The sequence below is a fragment of the Procambarus clarkii genome, chromosome 22 (genome assembly GCF_040958095.1).
Source record: "Procambarus clarkii isolate CNS0578487 chromosome 22, FALCON_Pclarkii_2.0, whole genome shotgun sequence".
Taxonomy (NCBI): Eukaryota; Metazoa; Arthropoda; class Malacostraca; order Decapoda; family Cambaridae; genus Procambarus; species Procambarus clarkii.
In genome coordinates, this window is record NC_091171.1 from 32,888,353 (window position 1) to 32,914,778 (window position 26,426).

The following is a 26,426-nucleotide window of genomic DNA, read 5'->3' on the forward strand; positions in this document are numbered from 1 at the left end:
CCTGATGCCTCTGTTACCTAGCAGTAAATAGGTACCTGGGAGATTAGACTGCTGTTATGGGCTGCTTCCTGGTGGTGTGTGTGGGGGAGGGGGGGGGAGAAAATAAATTGATTAGTCCAATTAACAGTTGATTGATTGACAGTTCAGAGGCGGGCCGAAAGAACAGAGCTCAACCCTCGTAAGCATAACTAGGTTAAGACAACTAGGTGAATACAAGTGTATACTTCCTATATGATCAACTTTGTTATCTACTTTTTGTTCTGAAGGGGGAGAGTGGGAATTATTTATATTTATTATTATTGTTGTTCCTTTACTATTAATAAATCTTAAATAACAATTTATAAACACCTCCAAAGAATAACTGATCAAATGGGCTGTAATTCATACGTCAAACTGTGAGTAAGAGTGTCTGACAGTCTTGATGACCAGACCACAGACTAGAAGGTGAAGGGATGACGACGTTTCGGTCCACCCTGGACCATTCTCCAGGGTTCACAATCCAGGGTTCATTCTCAAGTCACAATCGACTTGAGAATGGTCCAAAACAGACCGAAACGTCATCGTCCCTTCACCTTGTAGTGTGTGGTCTGGTCAACATACTTCAGCCACGTTATTGTGACTCCTCGTCTGCGTCTGACAGTCTTGTTAACCTGCAGCCTGGTCAGAGACCACGCTGCAGAGACACTGATACTCAGAACCACCTCAAGGCACTACCACTCATTTTGTTTAGTCACACAAAGCCTGGATGGTGACCATCTACACACACCATAGTAATTTTATTACGTACTATGATGGGGGATTAATTAGAGCTCTCGGTTCCATTTTTTACCCACATGCCAAGAGGTAATAATACAGCAGTAGCGAGTGGAAGACGAGACCAGGCTACAACAACTGTAAATTAATTACATATATACTAAATAATGCTAGGCTTCGAAGATTATTAATATAAAGTAGAACTTACTTAAGAGTGGTATAGGGTACTGGGTCCAGCTGGCCCCTTTCCCCTCCCCCAATACATGCTCTAAATACTAAGGCACACATTTGTATCAGCCAGATGTAAATTATGGTTTATAAAAAGTATGTACTGTATCTGACTACAAAACTTGTTCAGTCATCTACACTGCAATGTCCAATTAAAGATGCTGTTAGCAGATGGTTGGCAAAGTTATGTTTCCTTGAACATAACTTTTTCAAGGAAATATAACTTGTTTAAAACCTATATTGTAAGTTCATCCAAGTGTGCTCATGTTCTTATCTTAATTTGTAAATGAAGAATGTTAGACCAGTAAGTCAACAATGGCATTTTCACTATGAAATTATGCACAAAAATGGACAAAGAAAAACTCTTTAATTAAATAATTTAATTAGTAAGCAATTTGTACAATATGTAAGGGACTATAATTTATAAAACACATACTTGAAGCCCATAAATAATACAATTTTTTGTATTACAGTATTTATATTTTTATATTAACATTTAAAAATATACATGTATACTGCATTTTAATATTACAGCCTTGTACTGTACTAACCTTTCTCCTAAAAATCTATATTACAAGCTTAACAGAATGACAACTGTGAACAAATTGTCATGTCATACAAACTCTAGACTAGCCAAATCAGTACCACCTCACTGAAATTTGAATGTGTTATTCAAGAGTTATTGAAAAATATCTACACACGTTCTTACAACTTTTTTAGCAGTATTTCAGCACCCTTAAATTTCAGAGTGGCAAGCTTGTCCTTAAGTGGAGAAATCAGTTGCTTTACTTTTGAGACAACTTCAGATATTTCCGTTTCAATCATATTAACCAGAAGAAAGCATCCTCGGTTAGAGTTTATCCAGCCTGCAATTTCCTCCTCTGCAGTTTTCAACAAGAGAGAGCTGAAGATTGGCTTATCTGCTGCTTGTCGCTCTTTATCACATTTAATAATATATGTAATCAGTTTAGTAGTATGTGCTACTTCTAAAACGTGACCTTCAGTGCCTGGGAAGTATGGTTCACCACATAATTCTGCTAATTTCTCAAAGATAGAGACAGTTTCAGGTGCCGACAATGTTCGCAATGCCGCACCAATGAAGAGTGTCCAATTTGGATTAACAGCCCAATATCTGATATTATCCAACAACAGTCGCAAGATGGGTACACTAATAGCAGCCTGCAACTCTCGCTGTCGAATATCTGTATCTTTCTTACTGGCAGCATTACCATCCCCTTGAGACAATATAGCCACTACACTAGGCTGGAAGAATATTGCACTACGAGGAGCCACCAGATACCTCAAAACTCTTAATCCATAATCAGAAGCAACAATTTGATCCAGCTCATCCATGAGCTCTGATATGACTACTTTTTTCATAAACTGAGTGTCGTCAACACAATCAAATGCAGCTAACAGTACCATATGGCCATGCTCCTCAGTGGCAATCTTGACAAAATGTGTTCGGAATGATTTCAGAATGGTCTTCCTGTCTTTTCCCGTGCCATGCCATAGGCATAGCATGGCTACTCGAGCTCCATCTCTTGTGTGTATAATTGGTGTCAATGATTCCTTTAGAGCTTCAATCACACCAGCACGATCTCCCACTGAACAGACCAGCATGAAATCCCGTAATAAAGTGTGCACCATTGAATTTGTAAACACGCCTTTGTCGATAATAGGTTGCAAGGCACTAAAGAAATCTTTCAATATGAACTCTCTATTACTAGGATATTTCTTGATAGCATCGTCCAAACAATGTACATCTTCCTCGTGAAAAAGACGAAACTGAGGCCCAAAAGAATTCCTGAACCATCATTGACCGTTGTGTTGCATTGGCATAGTCATTATATGCAAGCTCCACTACATCACTGGCAATTTTATTCTTCATTAATTTAACAACTTTTCCCTTCATAGCCTTAATAACCTCATCTCTCTGTGGCCTAGTACCATATCTTAGGACCTTCAACACAAAAAAACGAGAGTATACATTTTTACTGAGTTCTATTATATCTCCCTTGAGCTCCTCAAATATAAGTGTGCGATACTCTTCACCACCCACTGCCAAAAGTGTTTCTATAACTCTAACAGTATCATGAGCAAATATTAAAGACTTGACCTTACCACGCACCAGAGCCATCAACTGTTTGCACAGCTCCTGTCGGCGCTCTTGCTTACATTTACTTTGACGTAATTCCTCCCATATCTTCTTGGTATTAACTCCTAGCTCATACAAGTCGCTGCCACCATGACTCTTCTCCTTCCGCTTCATCTTCAGCTCCTTTTTCTCTAACTTCAGCTTTTTCCAATCGGTTTTTTCCTGTGGTGTTTGGCTTTCGAAATTTCGTTTGTTACCATGTTTTTCATACTTTCCGAAGGTCTTAGTGGATTTTTTCTGGTCAACTGCAAGAAAATACAAATAAAAATAAATGCAGAAGTTATAAATCAACAATATGATATTGATTTTGAGTTTTTGCTCAAAATACTACACAATGTACACAGCACACATTTGCTCCCTTGGAGGGAGCAAATTATTTATTATATATATATATATATATAAGCCTATACTTGCATAAACCACAAGTGAAGATAAACAATCTTTGGACAACACCCACCAGTACTGGTGGGTGTTGTCCAAAGATTGTTTATCTTCACTTGTGGTTTATGCAAGTATAGGCTTATAAGCTGGACACGAGTTCTCTCACATTGACAGTGGCTTGACGAAAATTGCAGACTGACCCCTCACTCATCTGGTGCCTTCGGGAGGTAGAGATGTTTGAGATATATATATCTCGAACTATCTACTTCTTTTGTAAGGTCTGATGGCGTAGTGGGTTAAAGCATACTAGTTATGCCAGCTACTGGAAGGTAGTTGTGCTTTCTGGGTTCGAGTCCCACTGGTGGGTGTTGTCCAAAGATTATATATATATATATATATATATATATATATATATATATATATATATATATATATATATATATATATATATATATATATATATATATATATATATATATATATATATATATATATATATATATATATATATATATATATATATATATATATATATATATATATATATATATATATATATATATATATATATATATATATATATATATATATATATATATATATATATATATATATATATATATATATATATATATATATATATATATATATATATATATATATATATATATATATATATATATATATATATATATATATATATATATATATATATATATATATATATATATATATATATATATATATATATATATATATATATATATATATATATATATATATATATATATATATATATATATATATATATATATATATATATATATATATATATATATATATATATATATATATATATATATATATATATATATATATATATATATATATATATATATATATATATATATATATATATATATATATATATATATATATATATATATATATATATATATATATATATATATATATATATATATATATATATATATATGTCGTACCTAGTAGCCAGAACGCACTTGTAAGCCTACTATACAAGGCCCGATTTGCCTAATAAGGCAAGTTTTCCTGAATTAATATATTTTCTTTATTTTTTTTCTTATGAAATGATAAAGCTACCCATTTCATTATGTATGAGGTCAATTTTTTTTTATTCGAGTTAAAATTAACGTAGATATATGACCGAACCTAACCAACCCTACCTAACCTAACCTATCTTTATAGGTTAGGTTAGGTTAGGTAGCCGAAAACGTTAGGTTAGGTTAGGTTAGGTAGGTTAGGTAGTCGAAAAACAATTAATTCATGAAAACTTGGCTTATTAGGCAAATCGGGCCCTGTATAGTAGGCTTACAAGTGCGTTCTGGCTACTAGGTACGATAGATATATATATATATATATATATATGTCGTACCTAATAGCCAGAACGCACTTCTCAGCCTACTATGCAAGGCCCGATTTGCCTAATAAGCCAAGTTTTCCTGAATTAATATATTTTCTCTATTTCTTTTCTTATGAAATGATAAAGCTACCCATTTCATTATGTATGAGGTCAATTTTTTTTTATTGGAGTTAAAATTAACGTAGATATATGACCGAACCTAACCAACCCTACCTAACCTAACCTAACCTATCTTTATAGGTTAGGTTTGGTTAGGTAGCCCAAAAAGGTAGGTTAGGTTAGGTTAGGTAGGTTAGGTAGTCGAAAAACAATTAATTCATGAAAACTTGGCTTATTAGGCAAATCGGGCCTTGCATAGTAGGCTGAGAAGTGCATTCTGGCTACTAGGTACGATATATATATATATATATATATATATATATATATATATATATATATATATATATATATATATATATATATATATATATATATATATATATATATATATATATATATGTGACCGAAAAAATAAGATTACCTGTAATAATTCTAACACGAATTTTCTCGATCTTTCTTACGTTTCTTTTCACTGTTGATGGTAATTAAAAAATCAATTCTACAAAATTAATTTTTATTTCTAGTCTGACGCGACACTTGAGCGCATTTCATAAAACTTATTACATTTTCAAAGACTTTAGTTTACACACACACACACACAGCTTTAACTGAATAGAGCTTAAACATCTTCGAGTTTTTATACCTACATTTGGGTGAAGTGACATGTTACAATAGTTTTGGATGAGGTGAAAATAAACTTTTAACACAAGACAGGACACGAAACAATGGGTATTAAAGGATGGTAACTGCAGAAGGCCTAATTTTTATTGGCCCATATTTCTTGATGCTTCTATATTGGAGCGAAGTCTTGAAGTGGGTAGACTCAGAGTCCAATATAGACTCCGCTCCAATATAGAAGCATCAAGAAATATGGGCCAATATGTAGTGATAGACCACCAGTAAACTACTTATAGACGAGTAGACTGAAGAATGTGTGTGTGTGTTCGATATTAAAGCCAGACACAATTGGATTTCATCTCATATGTGACTAGTTTATGACAAGCACTACCTCAGAAACTTTGTATCGTCACTTAAAACGATTATATTGGCAATATTAGTCACAAGCATACCTCAGAAACCTTGTATCATCACCTAAAAAGATTATACTGGCAATATTAGAGTTGATTTGAAGCAGCGATTTCCAGCTGACACAGATGGGGCATCAAATCTGTGTGTACCTCATATCTCACTTAACACCTAGATGAAGAAAGATATTCCAATTTCGTTTCTTATCAAATGCACATTATTCCTTGCACTTGGCTTGTTCTCACGCATCTGGCGAATTACCCTCCAACATCGACTTCATGATATGAAGAGCTACAGCTAGTTCCGCAGAACTTCATTTAGGAGAAAGGGAGAAAAGATGCAGATCAGTGTAGCAATCACACTGACTTGGAATGCAGTGAAGAATCGTGCACCCTGATTATGCAATGCTTCATGTTAACTTGGGCTTCATTTCCAAGTATCTGCCTCTGGAGACAGTGGACTTTAGCAATGAATTTTCTACACTTCTGGCCGTTAAGACAAAATAATGTTATACTGTAACCCAGGAAATGCTTCAAAGTGTTCGACAAAGATGCTATAACTTTTAGTGAGAGCTTGCAAAGAGCCTCCTATATTGCATTCCTAGTATTGCTGAAACGTTCAAAAAGTTGAAAAACTAGTCACTAGTAAATGCAGCCTTAGCCTATCATGGCCACCATTTTCAGAACTTGGATTGGTTTAGTTGACCATTCTATGCTTAGTGAAATTGAAAACCAGTGGCACCTACTGTCAACCACTGACTGATCCAACATTTGTGAGGGACAAATTCTAGCATCTGGATAGTAATTTTGGACCAGAGCAATAATAACTGTCAAGAACGCTGCTGGAGTGCCCATGCAGATCGACCTCACTTAGTTTGCATTTAAAATATAGAGCTTACCAATCAATAATGCCCTGGTTGAACAGGAATTTTCCAAAGTAACCATCTATGAAAACTAAACTGAGAAATCGAATGGGACAAGACCTTTCGACGTATGTTCATCAAGAAAACTGGACTTGTTGCATATCATTTGAACCACCTATATCTTTGTTATAATTTGATTCTGCAATAAACAAGAATGAAGTTGTGGATGCGGAAGAACTTCTCAATAATAATGATAAACACTGTTCAACTGTGAAGATGTGAAGGGACTCCACACCCATAATTGTGTGTTTCATGTGGCCAATATTGGTAAGTTATCATGTCCCAATTTTTCATTAAACACATGCAATGATAATATTAATAAAACCAATAAAATTGTGGAGTGTTACTCTATGTATTCAAATATATTACTGTACTTTGAAAACTGCATTAGTAACTAAATAAAATATTGGGCTACTTTTAGTCCTTCAGCTTGCTACTTTCGGCAATTCAAATTTGGCAACCCTGCCCAGGAGCCCGACCACTTCCCTTTAGATCGACTCCCCCAGAGCCAGACCACTCCGCCGGGAGCCCAACTACTCCGCGGGGAGCCCGACCACTCCCCCTGGAGCCCGACCATTCCCCCTGGAGCCCGACCACTCCGCCGGGAGCCCGACCACTCCGCCGGGAGCCCGACCACTCCGCCGGGAGCCCGACCACTCCGCCGGGAGCCCGACCACTCCGCCGGGAGCCCGACCACTCCGCCGGGAGCCCGACCACTCCGCCGGGAGCCCGACCACTCCGCCGGGAGCCCGACCACTCCGCCGGGAGCCCGACCACTCCGCCGGGAGCCCGACCACTCCCCCTGGAGCCCGACCACTCCCCCTGGAGCCCGACCACTCCGCCGGGAGCCCGACCACTCCCCCGGGAGCCCGACCACTCCCCCGGGAGCCCGACCACTCCCCCGGGAGCCCGACCACTCCCCCGGGAGCCCGACCACTCCCCCGGGAGCCCGACCACTCCCCCTGGACCCCGACCACTTCGCCTGGAGCCCGACCACCTCCGCCTGGAGCCCGACCACTCCGCCTGGAGCCCGACCACTCCGCCTGGAGCCCGACCACTCCGCCTGGAGCTCGACCACTCCGCCTGGAGCCCGACCACTCCGCCTGGAGCCCGACCAATCCCCTAGAGCCCGACCACTCCGCCTGGAGCCCGACCACTCCGCCTGGAGCCCGACCACTCCACCTGGTGCCCGACCACTCCACCTGGAGCCCGACCACTCCCCCGGAGCCCGACCACTTCCTTGGAGCCCGCCCAATCCCCCGGAGCCCGACCAATCCCCCAGAGCCCGACCAATCCCCCGGAGCCCGACCAATCCCCCGGAACCCGACCAATCCCCCTGGAGCCCGACCAATCCCCTGGAGCCCGACCAATCCACCTGGAGCCCGACCAATCCCCTAGAGCCTGACCACTCCACCTGGAGCCCGACCACTCCGCCTGGAGCCCGACCAATCCACCTGGAGCCCGACCAATCCCCTAGAGCCTGACCACTCCACCTGGAGCCCGACCACTCCGCCTGGAGCCCGACCAATCCCGTAGAGCCCGACCACTCTACCTGGAGCCCGACCACTCCACCTGGAGCCCGACCACTCCCCCGGAGCCCGACCACTCCCCTGGAGCCCGACCAATCCCCTGGAGCCCGACCAATCCCCTGGAGCCTGACCTGAGATGCTGGGAGCTGCAGGATGCCTGAACGGCTCTTCACCTTCCTCAAAGTACTTGTGGCTGGCAGCCTGGTGTTCCTCATGTTTCATAGCCTGGAACTGACGGATCTCTCGGCTAACTTCTCCCTGGCCGGCCTTCATGTTACCCTTGCCCTTCATGGCGCCACTGGAGCTGATATTAAGTCCAACACTAACACGTTCCACAAGACCCACATGGGCTTGTTATGCTTCCACATTCGATATTCTCACCGAGACATGTCCATCTATATGGTGCAAATGTTATATTTTAATAATAGTTTGTAAATAATTTTGCTTTGAATGCGATAAATAAATATTATTTTCTATCAATAATAAGAGCAAAACTGATTGAATAAATTTTCTGTGAAAATAAAAGCTATTTATGACGTCACATGTAAACGCGCGGAATTTGAATATTCCTGAGTGCACCCATCTCATCTCACTAGTTACTAAGCGCATCTCATCCCTCCATAGTTTTCGCCCCCTCAATCAACATTAACAACAAAAACTCTCTAGTTATCTCGACGAGGACAGGAAGCCGGTGGCTTGGCAAAGATACCCCATTTTTCCTGATGATTTTATTCATAAAAAAGGCAGACATCACTCGGTACCCCTACTTAAATCTCTGAATATGTTAGACATTAAGTCACTGCACATTCTCTCATGTGTATTATACATATATAAAACGCTAAACTATAATGCCAATCCTGATCTCAAAAGCTTCATTGAAGGTTGTATCAGAACCCATGAGCATCACACCAGAAATAAATACAGTTTTGATATTCCTAGAGTACGACTTAATCAAACTAGAAATGCTCTACAAATCAAGGGACCCAGAATGTGGAATGACCTTCCCAACCATGTTAAAGACTGTACCTCTCTCAACCAGTTTAAGTTAAAAGTGAAGCTATACCTAATAAATTCCCTGTAACCTACCTTACTTACCCTTCTATTGTCAACCAATGTCTGTTTTTTTTTTTCTTTAAAGAGCGCTGTTTGTCGACATAATTGTATTTGTGCTGCTTTTTCATCTATGTTTTCATTTCTTGTTTTCATTCTACTCATTATGCTCAATTAGTATTAAGCTTGTCATTTAAGTTTATCATGCCCGAAACGCTTTGCGTAATAGTGGCTTTAGGCATTGTATGTACTAGCTATACCTATAAGTCAAACAATCCTTGTAAATATTTATTGTATGTATGTACCTTACCTAAATAAAATTGTATTGTATTGTATTGTATTGTATAAGGACCGAAAAGTCGTCGTTTCTTTCACTTTCTGATATGTGGTTTGGTCATCATATCTTCAGCCACGTTATTGTCACTCATCGTCTGCATAGCATAAACATATCAATTATGACACCACATATAATAATAATGATAATTAGTAATGGTAATATCTTCTCACAGACATGATCTTGAGAGCTTGAGGTTATCTTGGGATGATTTCGGGGCTTTAGTGTCCCCGCGGCCCGGTCCTCGACCAGGCTTCTACCCCCAGGAAGTAGCCCGTGACAGCTGACTGACAACTAACTCCCAGGTACCTATTTACTGCTTGGTAACAGGGGCATCAGGGTGAAAGAAACTTTGCCCATCGTTTCTCGCCGGCGCCCGGGATAGAACCCGGAACCACAGGATCACGCGTCCAGTGTTCTGTCCGCTCAGCCACCGGCTCCCCCTGATGATAACATAGGATAAAAACCTACACTTGTGTATTTGTGAAATTTATGTAAGTTCAAGTTCAAGTAAGTTTACTGAAGGGAAGGGCACTATCAAGAGAAAGCGCCAAGCCATTACGACCATATAGCACTTGGAGGGGATTATGATAAGGCCGGGTTTGGGATGGGACGGTGGAAAGGAATGATGTCCAACCACTTGGACTGTCTGGGATTGAACGCCGACCCACATATATGAAGCGAGACCGCCGCTCTACCGTCCGGCCTAAGTGGTTGGACACTGAGAAAAAGGAAGGACATTTCAAAAGGATAGAGTAACTTAGGCTATTTCTACCCTTGTCTACATAAGGTCCCTCAAAGGGGCTCACAAACCCATACAGTACACAATTATTAACCGTATTTTACATTTCACATTCCAATGGTAATCACATGCATACTGTGAGATCTCTTATTGATAATGGGTTGCCCCTGTCATGTCTTGTTTTGGTAGAGGCTGACTAAACAAGTTGGAGAAGGTACAAAATAAAGCCATACGAATAATCCCAAGATTATTCTCATGAATAATCAAGCCCACGAAATACTATTCCTGAGATAATGATGATATGATTGAACTTACAGAATATTGTGGGATAGAATTTCAGAGATAAATGAAGCTTCGGCGATTACATTAATAAGAGGCGAGGGAGCTAATGGATTAATCCTCTCACTTCAAAAGATAGAAAGAAATGAATAATGCATGTGAACGCATAATAGGATCCTTATGTTTTAATGCTACAAAGCATGATGTCATTCAAGAATGTATCTTATTGCCAAAGAAACAATTAACACCATCACGAGAGGAACACAACACAGATGCAGTATTTTTCCCTCTATGTTCTCAGACTCTTATCTTCGCTGTGGTTATTTATTTTATTGATAAGTGACATCATCTCTGGAAATTGTATTTTTTTACCATCTTCGTTTACACCGCTTATGGGTGCCGACTTGGAATCTCTCACATGGGGCTTCATGGGACATAGAGAGGAACCAGCATTGTAGATGCCTCGACAATTGCAGCAAAATGGCAAAAAAAAATCGTCTTTGTCAATCCTGATTCTACACTGTTGCGAGTCATGCTTCTTACCACAATACCGACATCTGTGGTCAGACTGACATTTTCAAGCCATATGTCCACCAACGAGAACACTTTGTGTATAATATAGGCTCCTCAATATATTTGCCACTTTCCTGTATCCAAGTCCTTGTACAGATGAACTCCAAACCTTTACTGATATTCTAAAAAAAAAAGATGAGAGTAACCCCAGTCCATAAAAGTGGTGATCTCACTGATGTCAACAATTTCAGACCTATATAAATTCTACTACCCTTGTTTAAAATATCTGAAAAGTTAATCTACAAGCAGCTTTACTCTTATCTAGCTACACAATATACTTAGCTCTTGTCAATATGACTTCAGACCCAAAAAAGCACCAATAATGCACTGATTAGTATGATTAACTTGATACATGCAGCTCGATAAAAATGAGTTCCCTGTTGGGTTATTTGTTGAGCTACGTAAGGCTTTTGACACTCAACCACCATAACCTTTTTCTTAAATTGCATCATTATGGAGTCACAGGTCACTCCCTCCAATACCTTCAGTCTTACCTCAGTGACAGGCTCCAGTATTTATCTGTGAATGATTCCAATTCTCCTACCCTACCCATCAACATTGGTGTTCCACAGGGCAGTATACTTGGCTTTTTCCTCTTTCTCATCTACATTAATGACCTTCCAAATGTCTCTCAACACCTCAAGCCAATTTTATTGGCTGATGACACAACCTTCATTTTCTCCAGTCCTAACTCTCTTATTCTGAATGACATAGTAAACACTGAACTAAATAAAGTTCATCTTTGGCTAACTGCTAACAAACTCAATATTAACACTGACAAAACCTTCTATATTTTGCTATGTAATAAATCCTCAGCTCAAATTAATCTAAGAATTAACAATATCCAAATTAGTAACAAAGTAGATGGTAAATTCCTTGGTGTTCTCATTGATAACAAGCTGGATTTCCAGGGCCACATTCAACATACATATAGAGTTGATCTCACATCCCGGTAGCTTGCTGCGCCAATTGGCTGACCCGCGAAACGCCTAGCTCCTGAAGTAATTTTCAATTCAACGTTAAAACATCTCACGAGTTTCTCTCTCTATAATTTAGTTTTCCCATCTTTCATTTTATCAGTTTAGTTCTTTTATTATGCACCAACTACTCCTCCTCTGAACGGTAGTCTAATGCATTCGCTGCTTAATTAATGCATTCCATTTGTTAACTACTCTGACATTGACAAAATTATTTATAATGTCTCTGTGGCTCATTTGGGTACTCAGTTTCCACCTGTATCTTCTTGTTAGTATTCCACCAAAGTTAAATAGTTTGTCTTTGTCCACCCTGTCAATTCCTCTGAGAATTTTGTAGGTGGTGTTCATATCTCCCTTTACTCTTCTGTCTTCCACAGCCCGTAGCTTTTCATCGCAGCTCATTCCTCTCAGTTCTGGGACTAGTCTGGTGGCATACCTCTGAATCGTGGCATATCTCTGAATGTATGTGTTTAGGTTAGTTCATTTATTATGCCCCCTATACCCATCTTATTGTGGAAAGGGTTACAGAGGCACATAATGGGCTCAGGGACTAAACCCCACAATTCATTTAGCTAAACAAGTTACAATCTTGATGTGCTAGCTACAAAATTCAATATACATCGTCACATCATCATTGGGTTTGAGATAAAAAAAATAAATGTTTATTCAGGTAAAGTACATACATACAAGAGGTTTTACAAAAATTGATAGATTTATAGATAGAGCTAGTACATACAATGCCTAAAGCCACTATTACGCAAAGAGTTTTGGGCAGGAAAAACATTAAAGACTAAAACTTAATACTAATTGAGATTAAAGTATAAAATGTGTTGAGAACAAATAAAAAAAAGGGGGAACATGGCAGAAAAAGTAGCACAAATACAATTAGGTCGACAAACAGCGTTGTTTAAAAAAACAGACATGGGTTGACAATATAAGGGTAAGGTAGGTTACAGGGAATTTATTAGGTAGTGCTTAGTTTTTATCTTAAACTGGTTGAGAGAGGTACAGTCTTTAACATGATTGGGAAGGTCATTCCACATTCTGGGTCCCTTGATTTGTAGAGCATTTCTAGTTTGATTAAGTCGTACTCTTGGAATATCAAAACTGTATTTGTTTCTGGTGTGGTGCTCAAGGGTTCTGTTACAACCTTCAATGAAGCTTTTGAGGTCAGGATTGGCATTACGGTTCAGCGTTTTATATATGTATAATATCGACCACAAGTAGTTTCTAAATTAAGCAACTGACATATGAGGAGAGCTAGTGTCACAACTGATATGTTTGTCCAGGATAAGGTAATATTAGTTTACGACTTTATCATTGTGTTCATTGCTGTCTTCTTTTATGTGCTAGCCATATGCTGTATTGTGCCTGCTAAGTTTGGTTAAACTATCATTCAAGCTGTCATTGCAATCATTCTGAGCTACCTATGTGCTTTAATATACCTACAATTTTTCTCTCATCTTTCATTTTTTTTCATGCTATGTAACTTATCATTTTTATAAATTTTGCAAGTATTTACCTACTTATAAGTTTCTTAGATTAAGGACCTGCCCGAAACGCTGCGCGTACTAGTGGCTTTACAAGAATGTTATTACTATGCTATGTATCCTCACAATCCCAATGTACCTTCTTTTATATATATAATAAATAAATAAATAAATAAATAGTGTCTTGGAAGACGAGAACAGCAGCGAACAAAAACCAGCGAATATGTATATACGAAAGGGTTCAAGTATACCAACTTGTTAGTGAACGAACTTGTTTCATCGGACACTGCAGTAGACAATGTGACCAGTCGCCGCGGTGCCCCACTAGCAGTCTCTCGCCCTCACTCACAACTGCTCACCAAACACATGTGACTTATATATTTAACGTGCTTATATATTTAAGTTCATGATGGTTTGATGAAGTCATAATTGGTGTTGCAGGTTTAGTAAATCATTGTGGAAGTGGTGCGGGTCTTTCTCTGCTTCCCGCCGCTGCGTGTTAAGGTAATTCTGTGCCTCTTAAGTACAGTATTCACTTTGGTTTATTTGTTTGGGTTTGATATCCAGTTGATCCACGTGGACTGGTAGATGGAGCCACGGCCTCGTGTCTTTGTAAGGTCTGCGTTCGATCCCTGAATGCTCTTAAGTGTTTAAGCAACATTCCTTCTCTTTCCTCTTTGATTTTACCAGAATTTACCAGAGAGGCCACCATCTCCAGTGGTCTCGCTGGGAGCAGGAAGCCGGCGGCTTGATCAACTTGATACATGCAACTCTTGGCCAAATGTGCACCTTGTAGGTTTGTGTTGACTAACATAAGCCTTTTGGCGTCCTTAACCACAATAACCTTTTATTGTATATATCTATTTATTTGTTATATAATATATATACTGCAATCAAATTAACAGTAAATGGTGAATTACTTAGTGTTCTGAATAAGTTGAATTTCCAGTGGCATATACTAAATATAGAAAAAACATTCATTCATGTTATCTCGCTTATGGTCTCTGTGCCTGGGGTTCTACTACCCAAAATTATCGTCAACACCTAATTATATGTAGTACATTGGGTTTGTAAGGATACATAATTTTTTTTTTTTACATTCTTGCAAAGCCACTAGCACGCATAGCATTTCGGGCAGGTCCTTAATGTAACGGATAATAAGTAGGTACATTGTAGCAAAATTTATGTTCAACATAACTGATATAAGTTGATGGCAGTGATTATAATGGTGAAGTTGCATGTCTTGAGATCATCTTGAGATGATTTCGGGGCTTAGCGTCCCCGCGGCCTGGTCCTCGACTAGGCCTTCTTTTTGTTACACATTCCCAGGAAGCAGCCTATGGCAGCTGGCTAACTCCCAGGTACCTATTTACTGCTAGATAACAGTCTTGTCTTAAGCACAAATATTGGGGGGAGTGGGTAGCACGAAGATAGCGAGTTTGAAGCACAAGGTAGGAAACTATGAGAATACTGTAATACTATGTATTACTAAACTAATACTATGGAGTTAGAGGTCACTCCCTTTAATACCTGAAATCTTACCTCAGTGCAACCTATCCTCGGTGAGGAGATCACTCAAGGGAATGGGTTGGGAATGACTACGTAGTGCTTTTATGTACTCTTTATCTATGGTTAGTTTAGGTTAAAGTTGGGTTAGGTTAGCATTTGTTGTTTGGTTATGTTAATATGGTGTATTATTGACAGTATGTGAAGTATGGAGTTTGAAAATTAATTGCCCGAGAATTCCATTTACAGAAAGCCAAATTTTTTAAATAAAATGTTTTCAGCATACTTTTTATATTGTAACCCAACAATTTTTAATATAATAATGTTATAACTTGAGAATATTCTGTTTACAACAAAAGTTCATTTGCCAGTTTACATGTAGACTATTACTGGAACTAATATGCTTTCAGACCATCACAAATATCTAGATAACTATTAAGGTGATTTGAATGGGGGGGGGGGGTTCTCATGGTAATGGGTTTGGTGTGAGGACAGTGTTCTCAGTGATGGGCTCCAGTAATGTGTCTGTGAACAATGTTATTTCTCCCACCCTGAAAATTAATATAGGTGTACCACAGGGCTGTATACTTAATCCTCTCCTCTCTCATTTACATCGACCTTTCGAATACCACTCAACACCTGAAGCCAATTCTATATGAGGATGACAACCTTCCTTTTCTCCAATCCTATCCCTCTTTTTCTAAATGACAGTGAATACTGAACCAAAAAAGTCTATCTTTGGCTAACTCGCTCTTAACATTGATAAAACTTTCTATTTTGTTTGGAAATAAATCCACTGATAAATTCCTAACCTAAGAATTAACAATACAGTATTCAAATTAGTAACAGTAAATGGTAAATTACTTGTAAATGATGAATTGAATTTCCAGTGTCATATACTAAATATAGAAAAAAATTCATAACAGTTGCATTCTTTCTAGAATCATATACTATGTACTTTGCCATTGTTACGGCCCTAATGGGACGCAACCGGGTTCTTTTCTGGTGGTATGAAAGTTATGGTATCCGGGCCCCAAGTTAGTAGTGGCTTTCAAGGGGTGAGCTCAGTAATGTAAGTAAAACAAAAGGGGGAGGTACATTAAATACAACAGGTCATTACTTTACCCATGTATAATTATTTTTCCTATCACCACATATATATATAAAACTCTTAAAAAGCAGTATTACTACACTATATGTACATCAACGTCTCTCTCAGAAGACACTAAACACTAGGCGAAGCTCAATCGATGCAGTCTGTGTTTCCTCATCCGTGGTACTACCCTCAGTAGGTACCAGGAAACAAAGATGAATCTACCCTGGCCACGGGCCAGCCAAACCACAGTTCCGCTAAGTGCCCCATTATGAAGGTCCACAACCACAGTCCAGCCTGTTGCTGGCAGGTACCAATCAGCCTCGCTGTTGGGCCACTTCACTTGCAGATACTAGGGTAGCGAGCCCTAGGTAGGAGTGTTGTGCAACTCTCTGGTTACTCTCCTCTTCAGCACCTTAGTACGGTCTCCAGACACCGGGTACGGCAAATCTCGTCACTGCCACTCCACAGGCAGACAGTAGAACACTTAACAGTTCTCTTCCGGCGGCGGCTCACTGCTTCCTTAAAGCAGACTGGTGTAGAGACCTTGGTTGCCCTGGGTAGATTGAATGTCCTTGTATCACAGCAGCCCTACATCAACTCTGTGAATACAGACACGTCATCAGTACACTGGGACACTACATGGGACCACTAGGAAACGTCACTTACTGGCTTAGACACGTACACCCAACTCCGCCTGCAATAGATGGCGCTGGTTTTCTAAGCACCACCTCGCCAGAGGTCAGCACCAGCTACCTCAAGAGCCGACTAGGACAAGAATCTAGCGCCTCTTGCCAGTATATTCCCGATATCACTAGGTGGCATTGTCCATGTTGTGGGGGTTTCGGGAGCGGACTCACAGATGGCGTTGATGTCACTGCTCCGTGCTCTGGCGATGAACTTGGGTTCGTAACAGCCATGCCCTGGTAACACTTTATTACTCTAATCTAACCTTATCTCGCCTATGGTATCTGTTCCTGGGGTTCTACTACCCAAAATTATCTTCAACCTCTAATTACTTAACACATACTGTATCGGCAATTAGATCAGTAAGAAACTTGAGCCCTAGTTTGAGCACTCGACTCTTACTTAAATCATTGAATATATTAAATATTAAGTCACTACACATCCTCTCCACTGAACTATATTGTGCATGTAAAATTCTGAACTGCAGTGAACAGAGTGCTTCCTAGAGAGCTGTAACAGAATCCATTGGCACCACATTAGAAACAAATAACTTTTTGATATTCCAAGTGAGTACCACACATCAAAGACTGGCCTTCTCTCAACCAATTTAAGAGAAACTAAGAACTACTGTACTTAATTAAGTCTATATAACCAGCCTTATTTCCTAAATGTTAACCAATGTATTTGCTGTTATTGAGCATTAACTACTGAACCTGTACTGTTATTGATACCTGCCATGCCAATTTGATATACAAATTGTGTACCATCTGTTTATTCTGAGAAAATTGCTAACTGTTGTTCTGTTGTAACTTTTGCAGTAACGATCATCGCACAATTATCATTGTTCTTTTTCTATTTCTCTACTTCAATTCATTAATGTTTCTGATCTCATATTGTTTCAAATTACCCCATTGTGCTTTTATATTATTCACCTTGTTTTTTTCCAGGTTATGCCCAAATTACTCTGCATTTTAGTGGCTCGTTGCACTAAAAACTTTGCAACATTGTACTTGTTGCAAAGTTTCCAGTTATGTAATAGTCATTTAATTTCTAATTCTAATTTCTCTCCATAAGCTCATAAATGTTACAGTGCTTCATGTATTTTTAAGAATTAGCCAGTTAAGCTTGTATTTTATCTTAATTTTTATGTTTTGCCAAAATGCTCTTGTGTATTAGTTGCTTTAGGCACTGTACATGTTACTACGAATCCTCTACTGTTCATGTATCACTTTATGTACTCTTGCCTAAATAAACATTATCATTATCACCCCATACTCAATCTGAGTAGTTGTTTATTAAGCACCCCATACTCAGGTGGTTGTTTATTACACCCCATACTCATTCTGTGTGGTTATTTACTGTGCACATCATACTATGTGTGGTGTATTGTGCACACCATACTCATTCTGTGTGGTTGTTTATTGTGTACACCATACAGTACTCATTTCGTGCGTGGTCACCAGATTTAACCTTGCAACATTTTGCAGATGAACCCCAAGATGATAAAGTCTCCAGACACATTATTCATAGTTTTAAAAGATATCTGTGTAATGATAAAAATATGTACTTGAACAATTTTTATGCACAGTAGCCTAAAGTACAAAGGTCCGAGTACTCCAGTTTGTTCATGTAAAATTTATTATACAAATTACAGAAGATATTTGTCACTATTGATGCCAACATTGCCAGCCTGAGCTATGCCAATCCCAGCTTAGCATAACAATCCTGTTGGATGCCTTTAATGAATTGCTTGTGCAGTATTAAAATTCAACAGGCTGCAGGGGGCACTGACACACATGCACACATGACACTCCTTCTGCTGGAAGTTTAAGGTTGGCATTTCAAAATTAATCCTACTCTTTCAGTTTCCTTACATAACATCATACTTATTGATGTCACAATATTCGATTGTGCTATTGCTGGCTATAGCTGTTTAAAATATCAAAAGTACTCGGAGAAGTAGAGCTTCAAAGTGATGGATAAAACAGCATCACATCTGAAAGGAGATTTCTATCTTGCAGATAATATTGCAGTTTTTCTGTCTACATAAGGACAAAATTCACACTTGAGGAATGGACAGTGTTAATGAACTGATTCAGTTCCTGGCGCCAGATGAAAAGGAAGAACTCAAGAGTACTGCATGTGAAACAGCTGCTCGTGAGTAAAGCATTAAAGCTACTAAAATTTAACTAAGAGCTTTTTACGCGTATAGGTACTTTTTAATTCAACTATGCTTTAATGGTCTAATTGGGCCTGAACTTGTTGTTTCACCAAAGATTCCAGTCTACTAAATTTTTTGCTTTTTCTTAAATACTTTATTTGAGCAAAGCAAAGATGGCTTCCACTTAAGTCCTGTTTACCTGAAGTCCTGAAGGGAGAGGAAAGTTGTCTGCTTAAGCTGTTCAGTTATTTTTTTCTTTTGTAGTGTCGTCTGTGTGCTCTTTTCTACGTTGGACCACTTTGTGATGACCTCGTTGGACCGCGGTGTGATGACGTGTTGCTCGTTTTCTTGTTTGTTTGGGGGGGGGGGGGAAGTTTCTAGTCTTTGGTTTCTGGTTGCAATTTTTATACCAATTGGGATCGGTTTTAGTGCGCCTATTTTTCAATGGTGTTACAATTCGCTGGTATCGCTGGGCTCTTTCTTTCTTCACAGTAAAATATATTCAACCTAATGACTAAGATGTAAGCCTTACTAGGGGAAAATGGGTTGAATAATTACTATGTTTACAGGAGAATCGGTTTACTCACATGAAATGCACTTGAACATTTATACATTGTCACCTCGACTTATGACTGCCCCTACTTAAAAAAAATTTCGGGTTACAACCCCAATTTCGTAGAAAAATGCAAATCGACTTATGACCTTTGGCTTGCGTAGCGATTTTGTTGATACACGTATGGGTCGACCAAGTGCGTGAATCCTGGTGTCACGGGCGACCCCACCACAGTTTACCAGAGCCACCCTGCTTAGTGACGATCGCGCATGTAAAGAATTACATTGTGTTTGTGCTTCTTTTGTTCTTTGAACATAAGTAATTATTATATATCATAATAGAGAGAGAGAACGGGAGAGAGAGAGAACGAGAACGAGAACTCTCTCACTCGCCTTCTTCTTCTTCCTCTTCCAAACATTAACACCTCTCCTTCCCCTCCCCTCCTCACTGTCTTTCATATGCCAACAAGAGTCCAACAATATAATATTAATGTACTGTGTCACTATTTACAGTATGCCGAACTGGGTTAAACACAACTTAGCCTAACAACAGAAACAAATCAGACATATCTTTTACAGATGACCTTCCACCAAGCCCCATTACATACTACTGAAGCCACATTCCTTCATGCACGCCTCCTCCCTCACTCAGAGTTACCAGCATTGTCTACATATGGAAGTAACACACTCCCAATCATATATAATCATAGAATTTCACAATTGTACACAATCTGGAATGATATTAACCCTAATATAAACTTGTCTAAGAAATATAATAGCATTCTCCAAAATACACAAACTGGTAACACGCAATCACCTGACCGACACTCCTCTCCTCTCACGAATGATACGTGTCCTAGATCCGTTCACTCAACAGGCAAGCTCATGATCACTCTTATACAATGAAATACAATATACAATACATGTACTACCATACACCATAATAAAGCACAATACAACAGCCATACCAATAAATTATGTGTATACTGTATATATATATATATATATATATATATATATATATATATATATATATATATATATATATATATATATATAATATATAAATATATTATATATATATTATTTATGTATGGGGGGGGACGAGGGTGATTAAAATTTGCAACACGTCTAAAGCAGCCTAAAGCAGCCTAAAGCAGCCTAAAGCAGCCGTAATACAGACGGGATACCGAGCACTGTAGGCTAGGGAGCTAGCCGAGCATACAGGGCAAGGTCACTAGGCACAAAATCGGTTCCAATAAATATGTAATGTAAACAAGCCAAATTGTTACCGAAAAATGTGTTATGAAAAATTAAAATTTAGAAAACAAGCCGAATGATCAGTCTGTGAACAAAAGACCGAGAGAATATTACTCAGAAGTACCACAGTCTCATACACAAAACAAGACTGCCCCGGGAATACAAGACCTGGGAGACATGACCACCACCCACAATTCCCCACCACACACACAATTAAGGGCCTGGTGGGGATGCTTTAGGCTTGGAACTACAGTATCTAGACGGGTAGTTTCTGTAGTCGCAGAACGGTCTCACTAAAAAAGTTTCATTGCATTCAAAGCTGGATATTTTCATCCATGGGTGTGTGATATTTGTTGCCTTGTGGTACCGGCAACACTTTTTACTTTTTACTTTTACTTTTTTTTTTTACTGGAATAGGGGCTTGGCTCAACATTTTGTACAAATGCAAGTCGTACTTATGCTGAGTATAAATAAAATAGTGAATCAAGTGCATCCTAGCTAAGCTTTATTTTGTCTGCAGATATTCATGTTAGCTAATGTGATAAACATCTCAAACACTACCACATATTTAGTAAAGTAATTTTGTTATTTTACAGAGCTAACAGGAACTCCTGAGGGCCTCAATCTTCTGATTGCCAGAGCAGACTTTCTTACAGCTCTTCTACGATTGGTCAGAATCGCAGAAATGAATACCAACAAAAATGGAATGCGTGGACTGGTCAATATATCTGCAGAAGAGGCAGGTGCAAGAGCACTTCTGTCTTTACAAGAAATCCATGTAACTGCAGAAATGGTGGAAGTAAGTTGATGCCATTTGGTCTCTACAAGAGATTTCGTATGACCCACTCATGTTGTCTTTTCCAGTCGCTACATAAATCTGCCCTGTTTAACTTGTAATTTGAACCACTTTGAACCACTTCATCTCTAATTTTATGGTTACTACACAAACCTGTTCCGTTTATCTTGAAGCTTGAGCTACTCCCACTATATTGAAACTTGTTCCATTTTCCTTCGAACTCTATGCACTAACTGTCATTTTTGGCTACTACATAAATTTGTGCAGTTTATCTGCTCTAAAATTAAGTCTGTACCCTGAGGTCCCAGAGTTAAAAGCTCTGTACCCAGAGGGTACAGTCCTTACACCACTGCTTTTTCCTTATTCTCATATCAGATATAGACAAAAATATAAGTCACAGCTTCGTATCATCCTTTGCAGATGTCTCAAAGCTCTCCAAATGTACTCACTAGAAAGATAACAAGAGATATCAAATAATATACACAGGGAAGATACTGGAGGGCTAAGTACCAAATCTACACAGTAAAATAACAACATACTGGAGTGAACGATATGGAAGAAAATGCAAAACAGAACCAGTGAAGAGCAGGGGTGCCATAGGTACAATCAGAGAACATTGTATAAGCATCAGAGGTTCACGGTTGTTCAACATCCTCCTAGCGAGCATAAGAAATACAGTATTGCCGGAACAACCGTGGACATCTTCAAGAGAAAACTAGATCATTTTCTCCAAGGAGTGCCGGACCAACCGGGCTGTGGTGGGTATGTGGGCCTGCGGGCCGCTCTAAGTAACAGCCTGGCTGGACCAAACTCTCACAACTTTCACATATTTGGCCTCGGGCCAGGTTTGGGGGAGTAGAACTCCCAGAACTGCGGGCCGCTCCAAGCAACAACATCTGTTGAACAAGCTCTTACAGCCCAAGGTTTGGGGAGTAGAACAACTCCCAAAACCCCATCAAGCAAGTAATATTATTTTACCAGGAAATATACCTGGAAATAGGCAACCACAGGAAAACTGCTTAGATTCTGTGATAACTTTTTGCTAAACCAGCAGATAACAGAGCCAACTAGGAACAAAAATATTCTAGATCTGATCTTCAAAAACAATAAAGAAATAAACAGGGACTTTACAATCTCAGATACCACATACTCAGATTGCAAACTCATTGATGTGCAAACTAACATAAGTTTGTGTAATAGGTCTAAAAAAATTGATCAAGTGAGAAGGGTTATTCCATAAATTTAATTTTAATAATAAAAGGATAGATTAGGAAAAATAAAGAGAAAATGTGAGAGATTTTCAATGAGAAACTGTTCTATGTAATAAAAATCCTACAGACTGAATAGCATTACTGGCTGCCAAAGCATATAAAGTCTGTTTGAAATATGTTCTTTTGCAAAAAGCCAGAAAGAGGAGCATCTTAGAAAGAGAATGCAGACGGCACTACAAAAGAAAAAAATAAATGCTTAACCCTTAAACTACAAGAAACATCATATTGATGTGCGACACTGAGCTCAGTTTTTTCAATTTCCTGAAACTCTTTCAAACGTTTTGTACATAATCTACTAGGCAAATGCTCCAACTTTGTCTTAATGATACCAGTGTAACTTGGAAAAACAAGAAAATAAAAAATATAAAATTGAATATTGAAAACATCAGATTTTGAAATCGGCTGCAAAAATATAAAATATCACCAACTGTTCATTTGGTATTATTATGCTCTCAGAATAGCATATGATCTCCATTTTCATACTGTATTTAGAATATAGGTTTTCAGTATAGTTTACTGTAAAAAAAAATTGTCAATATGGCATTTGAAATATGCACAAATTTAGACAACAAAAATTTATAACTCCAAATGCTTAGTTTATGAAAAATAAATTCTATAGGGATTGTAGAACAGACAGCTGTACACACTATATGTAAAAATGATGAGAATTGGTCAGAAACTAGATTTTTGGATACTGAAGTAAGTTGAAATTCTAGTTATAGATATAATTGAAGTTACTGACAATGTATAAGGCAGTTCTAATTCATGAATTTACTTGTTTGTTGTAATAAACATTGTTTGGCATTCGTACTCAAATATGTACAAGTTGTAGGTCACTATGTGTTGAAATGAAGTCAAGAAAAAATAACCCCCCAAAAGACAGAATACAGTATAGGGATAATTATAATGATTTAGGGGATATATTTAGGGTATACTATATACAAGTAAAAAAAAACCCTAATCTGGTCCCTAATCATGAAAACAACCTAAAGAAACAAGGAAAATAGTTTGAATTCTATGAAAAAATCAGTCAAAAAAAATTTAAAGTCCCAAATTCTGAGAGTGTTGTGACTGATTTATTTATTTACCAATTTAATTCTGTCTTCACATAGGTAGGAGTATGCATTCTCCAGGAAGTATAGGTTACATCAAATTCAAATAATAAACAAAGGAAGAAAAAAAAAACATTCCCCTAAAAAAAATATTTTTTTGGACATTGTTGAAAGTAATTGATAATAACATTGGGTAATGTATTAATATGATATATAACAAAATAGAGCATAACAACATACTTACTCATTATTATTTGTTACAGTATTATGTATTACTCACCAATGCTATAAAGGCACCAGCTGTATATCCACTTTGTGGGAACTTCTTATACTATTCTTCTTTGTGCGTTGGACAGGTGCTTGTATCTCTTTATTATTGCATTATTCATCAGTTCCAGTTAATAGCTGTTCTCCTTATCAACAAAACTTTCTTTTTTTAAAGATTTGTCTAAAATCAATTTCTGAAAATATTTTGATGAAAGTTTCACGACGCTGAAGCCAATAAGTTGGAGATTTGTTTAACATTTTTAAGTAACTTTGACATAATTTGAATATTTTTTTAATTATACCCCCCCCCTTATGCTGAGCAGTTTAAGGGTTAAACAGGCTTGATTGTCCCTACAGAGAATAATTTAAAGAGGGATATTGAAGAAAGAGAGGAGACTGAAGCAATCATATTAGAATCAAGAAAAACAGTTAGAACAGAAAGCCATAGAAGAGATAAAGAAAAATCTGAAATATTTCTTTACATATGCAAAATCAAAATCCTCCACCAGTATTGGACCTATACTTACCAGGGAAGGTGCATATTCGGAGGAGGACAAAGAAATCGGTGAAATCCTTTAAAAGCAGTATGAGGACATGTTTAGCACCTCAATAAATAGCATGAAAGTGGAAGATCCAGACATCTTCTTTATGCATGATATCCAAACCTCTGAAAATATAACTGATATCAACACAAACTCTGCAGATTTTGAAAGAGAAATTGACAATATGCCCGTGAACTCGGCCCTGGGGGCCAAACTCACGGAATTCAATATTTATTAAGAAATGCAAAGTGCCAGTAGCACAAGCACTCAGTGTAGTGTGGAGGAAGAGCTTGGACATGGGATATATCAGAAGCACTTAAATCTGCAGATGTAACTCCTATACACAAGGGAGCAAGGCATTGGCAAAGAATTACAAACCCGTCACACTAACATCCCATGTAATAAACGTTTTTGAGAGTGATCAGAAGTCAGATCTCTAGTTTTATGGAGACCAATGACCTCCACAACCCATGTCAACATAGATTTATAGCATGACGATCATGTCTTTAGTAGCTACTTGACCACTTTGACAAAATTACTGATGCACGAGAAGAAAAGCGGAATGCAAATGTGGTATTCAAGGACTTGGCAAAGGCATTTGCCAAATATGACTATGGAGTGAAGCCCATAAAATGAGGTCAATAGGAATAACAGGTAAAATAGGGTGATGGATATTCAGTTTTCTGTCAAACAGGATGCAAAAAGTAATGGTAAATCAAGTAAAATAGAGTTCAAGCACATTAGTAAACTGTGTCTCAGGGCACAGTTCTTGCACCACTGCCTTAACCTTGTTCTCATATCAGATACAGTATAGACAAAAATTCAAGTCTGTGTCGTGTCATCCTTTGCAGACTACACAAAAATTAGCATGAAAATTACTTGTTTTGAAGACACTGAAAAATTACAAGTTGACATTGATAAAGTTTTTGGTTGGGCAGCAGAAATTAACATTATGTTTAACAGTGAAAAGTTCCAGTTACTGATGCAAGTTTTGTGCCAGTTTTGCTGTCATCAGCAAAGGATGACAGAGTTTGTATTACAGTATTTGTGTATCTGATACATAGTATTTATGAGAGAGCATAAAGCTGTAATGATAGTGACTTGTAGAACTGATCCAAGCTGGTAAAATCATGTAGCTGCAATTTAATATGCTCCCTAAGTAAATCCTATTATTACTACTGATCATAATTACATTAAAAAGTATTTTCTTTGTCCATTACTGGTTCATAGTTCAATACCGTATATGTATATAGTTATTTTGTATCAGGTAAGCATATGTACAAGGACAAAATTGTT

At 38.2% G+C, this 26,426-nt stretch overlaps 2 protein-coding genes across 4 annotated transcripts in view; one reads left to right on the top strand and one right to left on the bottom strand.

Moving 5' to 3' along the window:
• Window positions 1-1,537: 1,537 nt before the first annotated feature.
• peng (Pumilio and CPL domain-containing protein penguin) lies at window positions 1,538-8,877 on the bottom strand. The gene is given in 3 exon segments (XM_045743306.2): window positions 1,538-2,781; window positions 2,783-3,384; window positions 8,630-8,877. Coding segments are annotated over 3 exon segments (1,857 nt in total). The 5' UTR covers window positions 8,790-8,877; the 3' UTR covers window positions 1,538-1,686.
• Window positions 8,878-14,215: 5,338 nt separating this feature from the next.
• The window catches only part of LOC123758725 (protein HGH1 homolog), a 50,234-nt gene continuing 38,023 nt past the window's right edge, over window positions 14,216-26,426 (top strand). Inside the window, exons 1-4 of one of the 3 annotated variants that reach the window (XM_045743328.2) lie at window positions 14,216-14,447; window positions 19,004-19,061; window positions 19,251-19,386; window positions 21,799-22,001. In XM_045743328.2, the coding sequence (XP_045599284.2) occupies window positions 19,302-19,386; window positions 21,799-22,001 (288 nt within the window). In that variant the 5' untranslated portion in view covers window positions 14,216-14,447; window positions 19,004-19,061; window positions 19,251-19,301. The remainder of the gene's footprint in view (window positions 14,448-19,003; window positions 19,062-19,250; window positions 19,387-21,798; window positions 22,002-26,426) is intronic. The other 2 variants (XM_045743318.2, XM_045743339.2) reach the window with 2 other exon arrangements.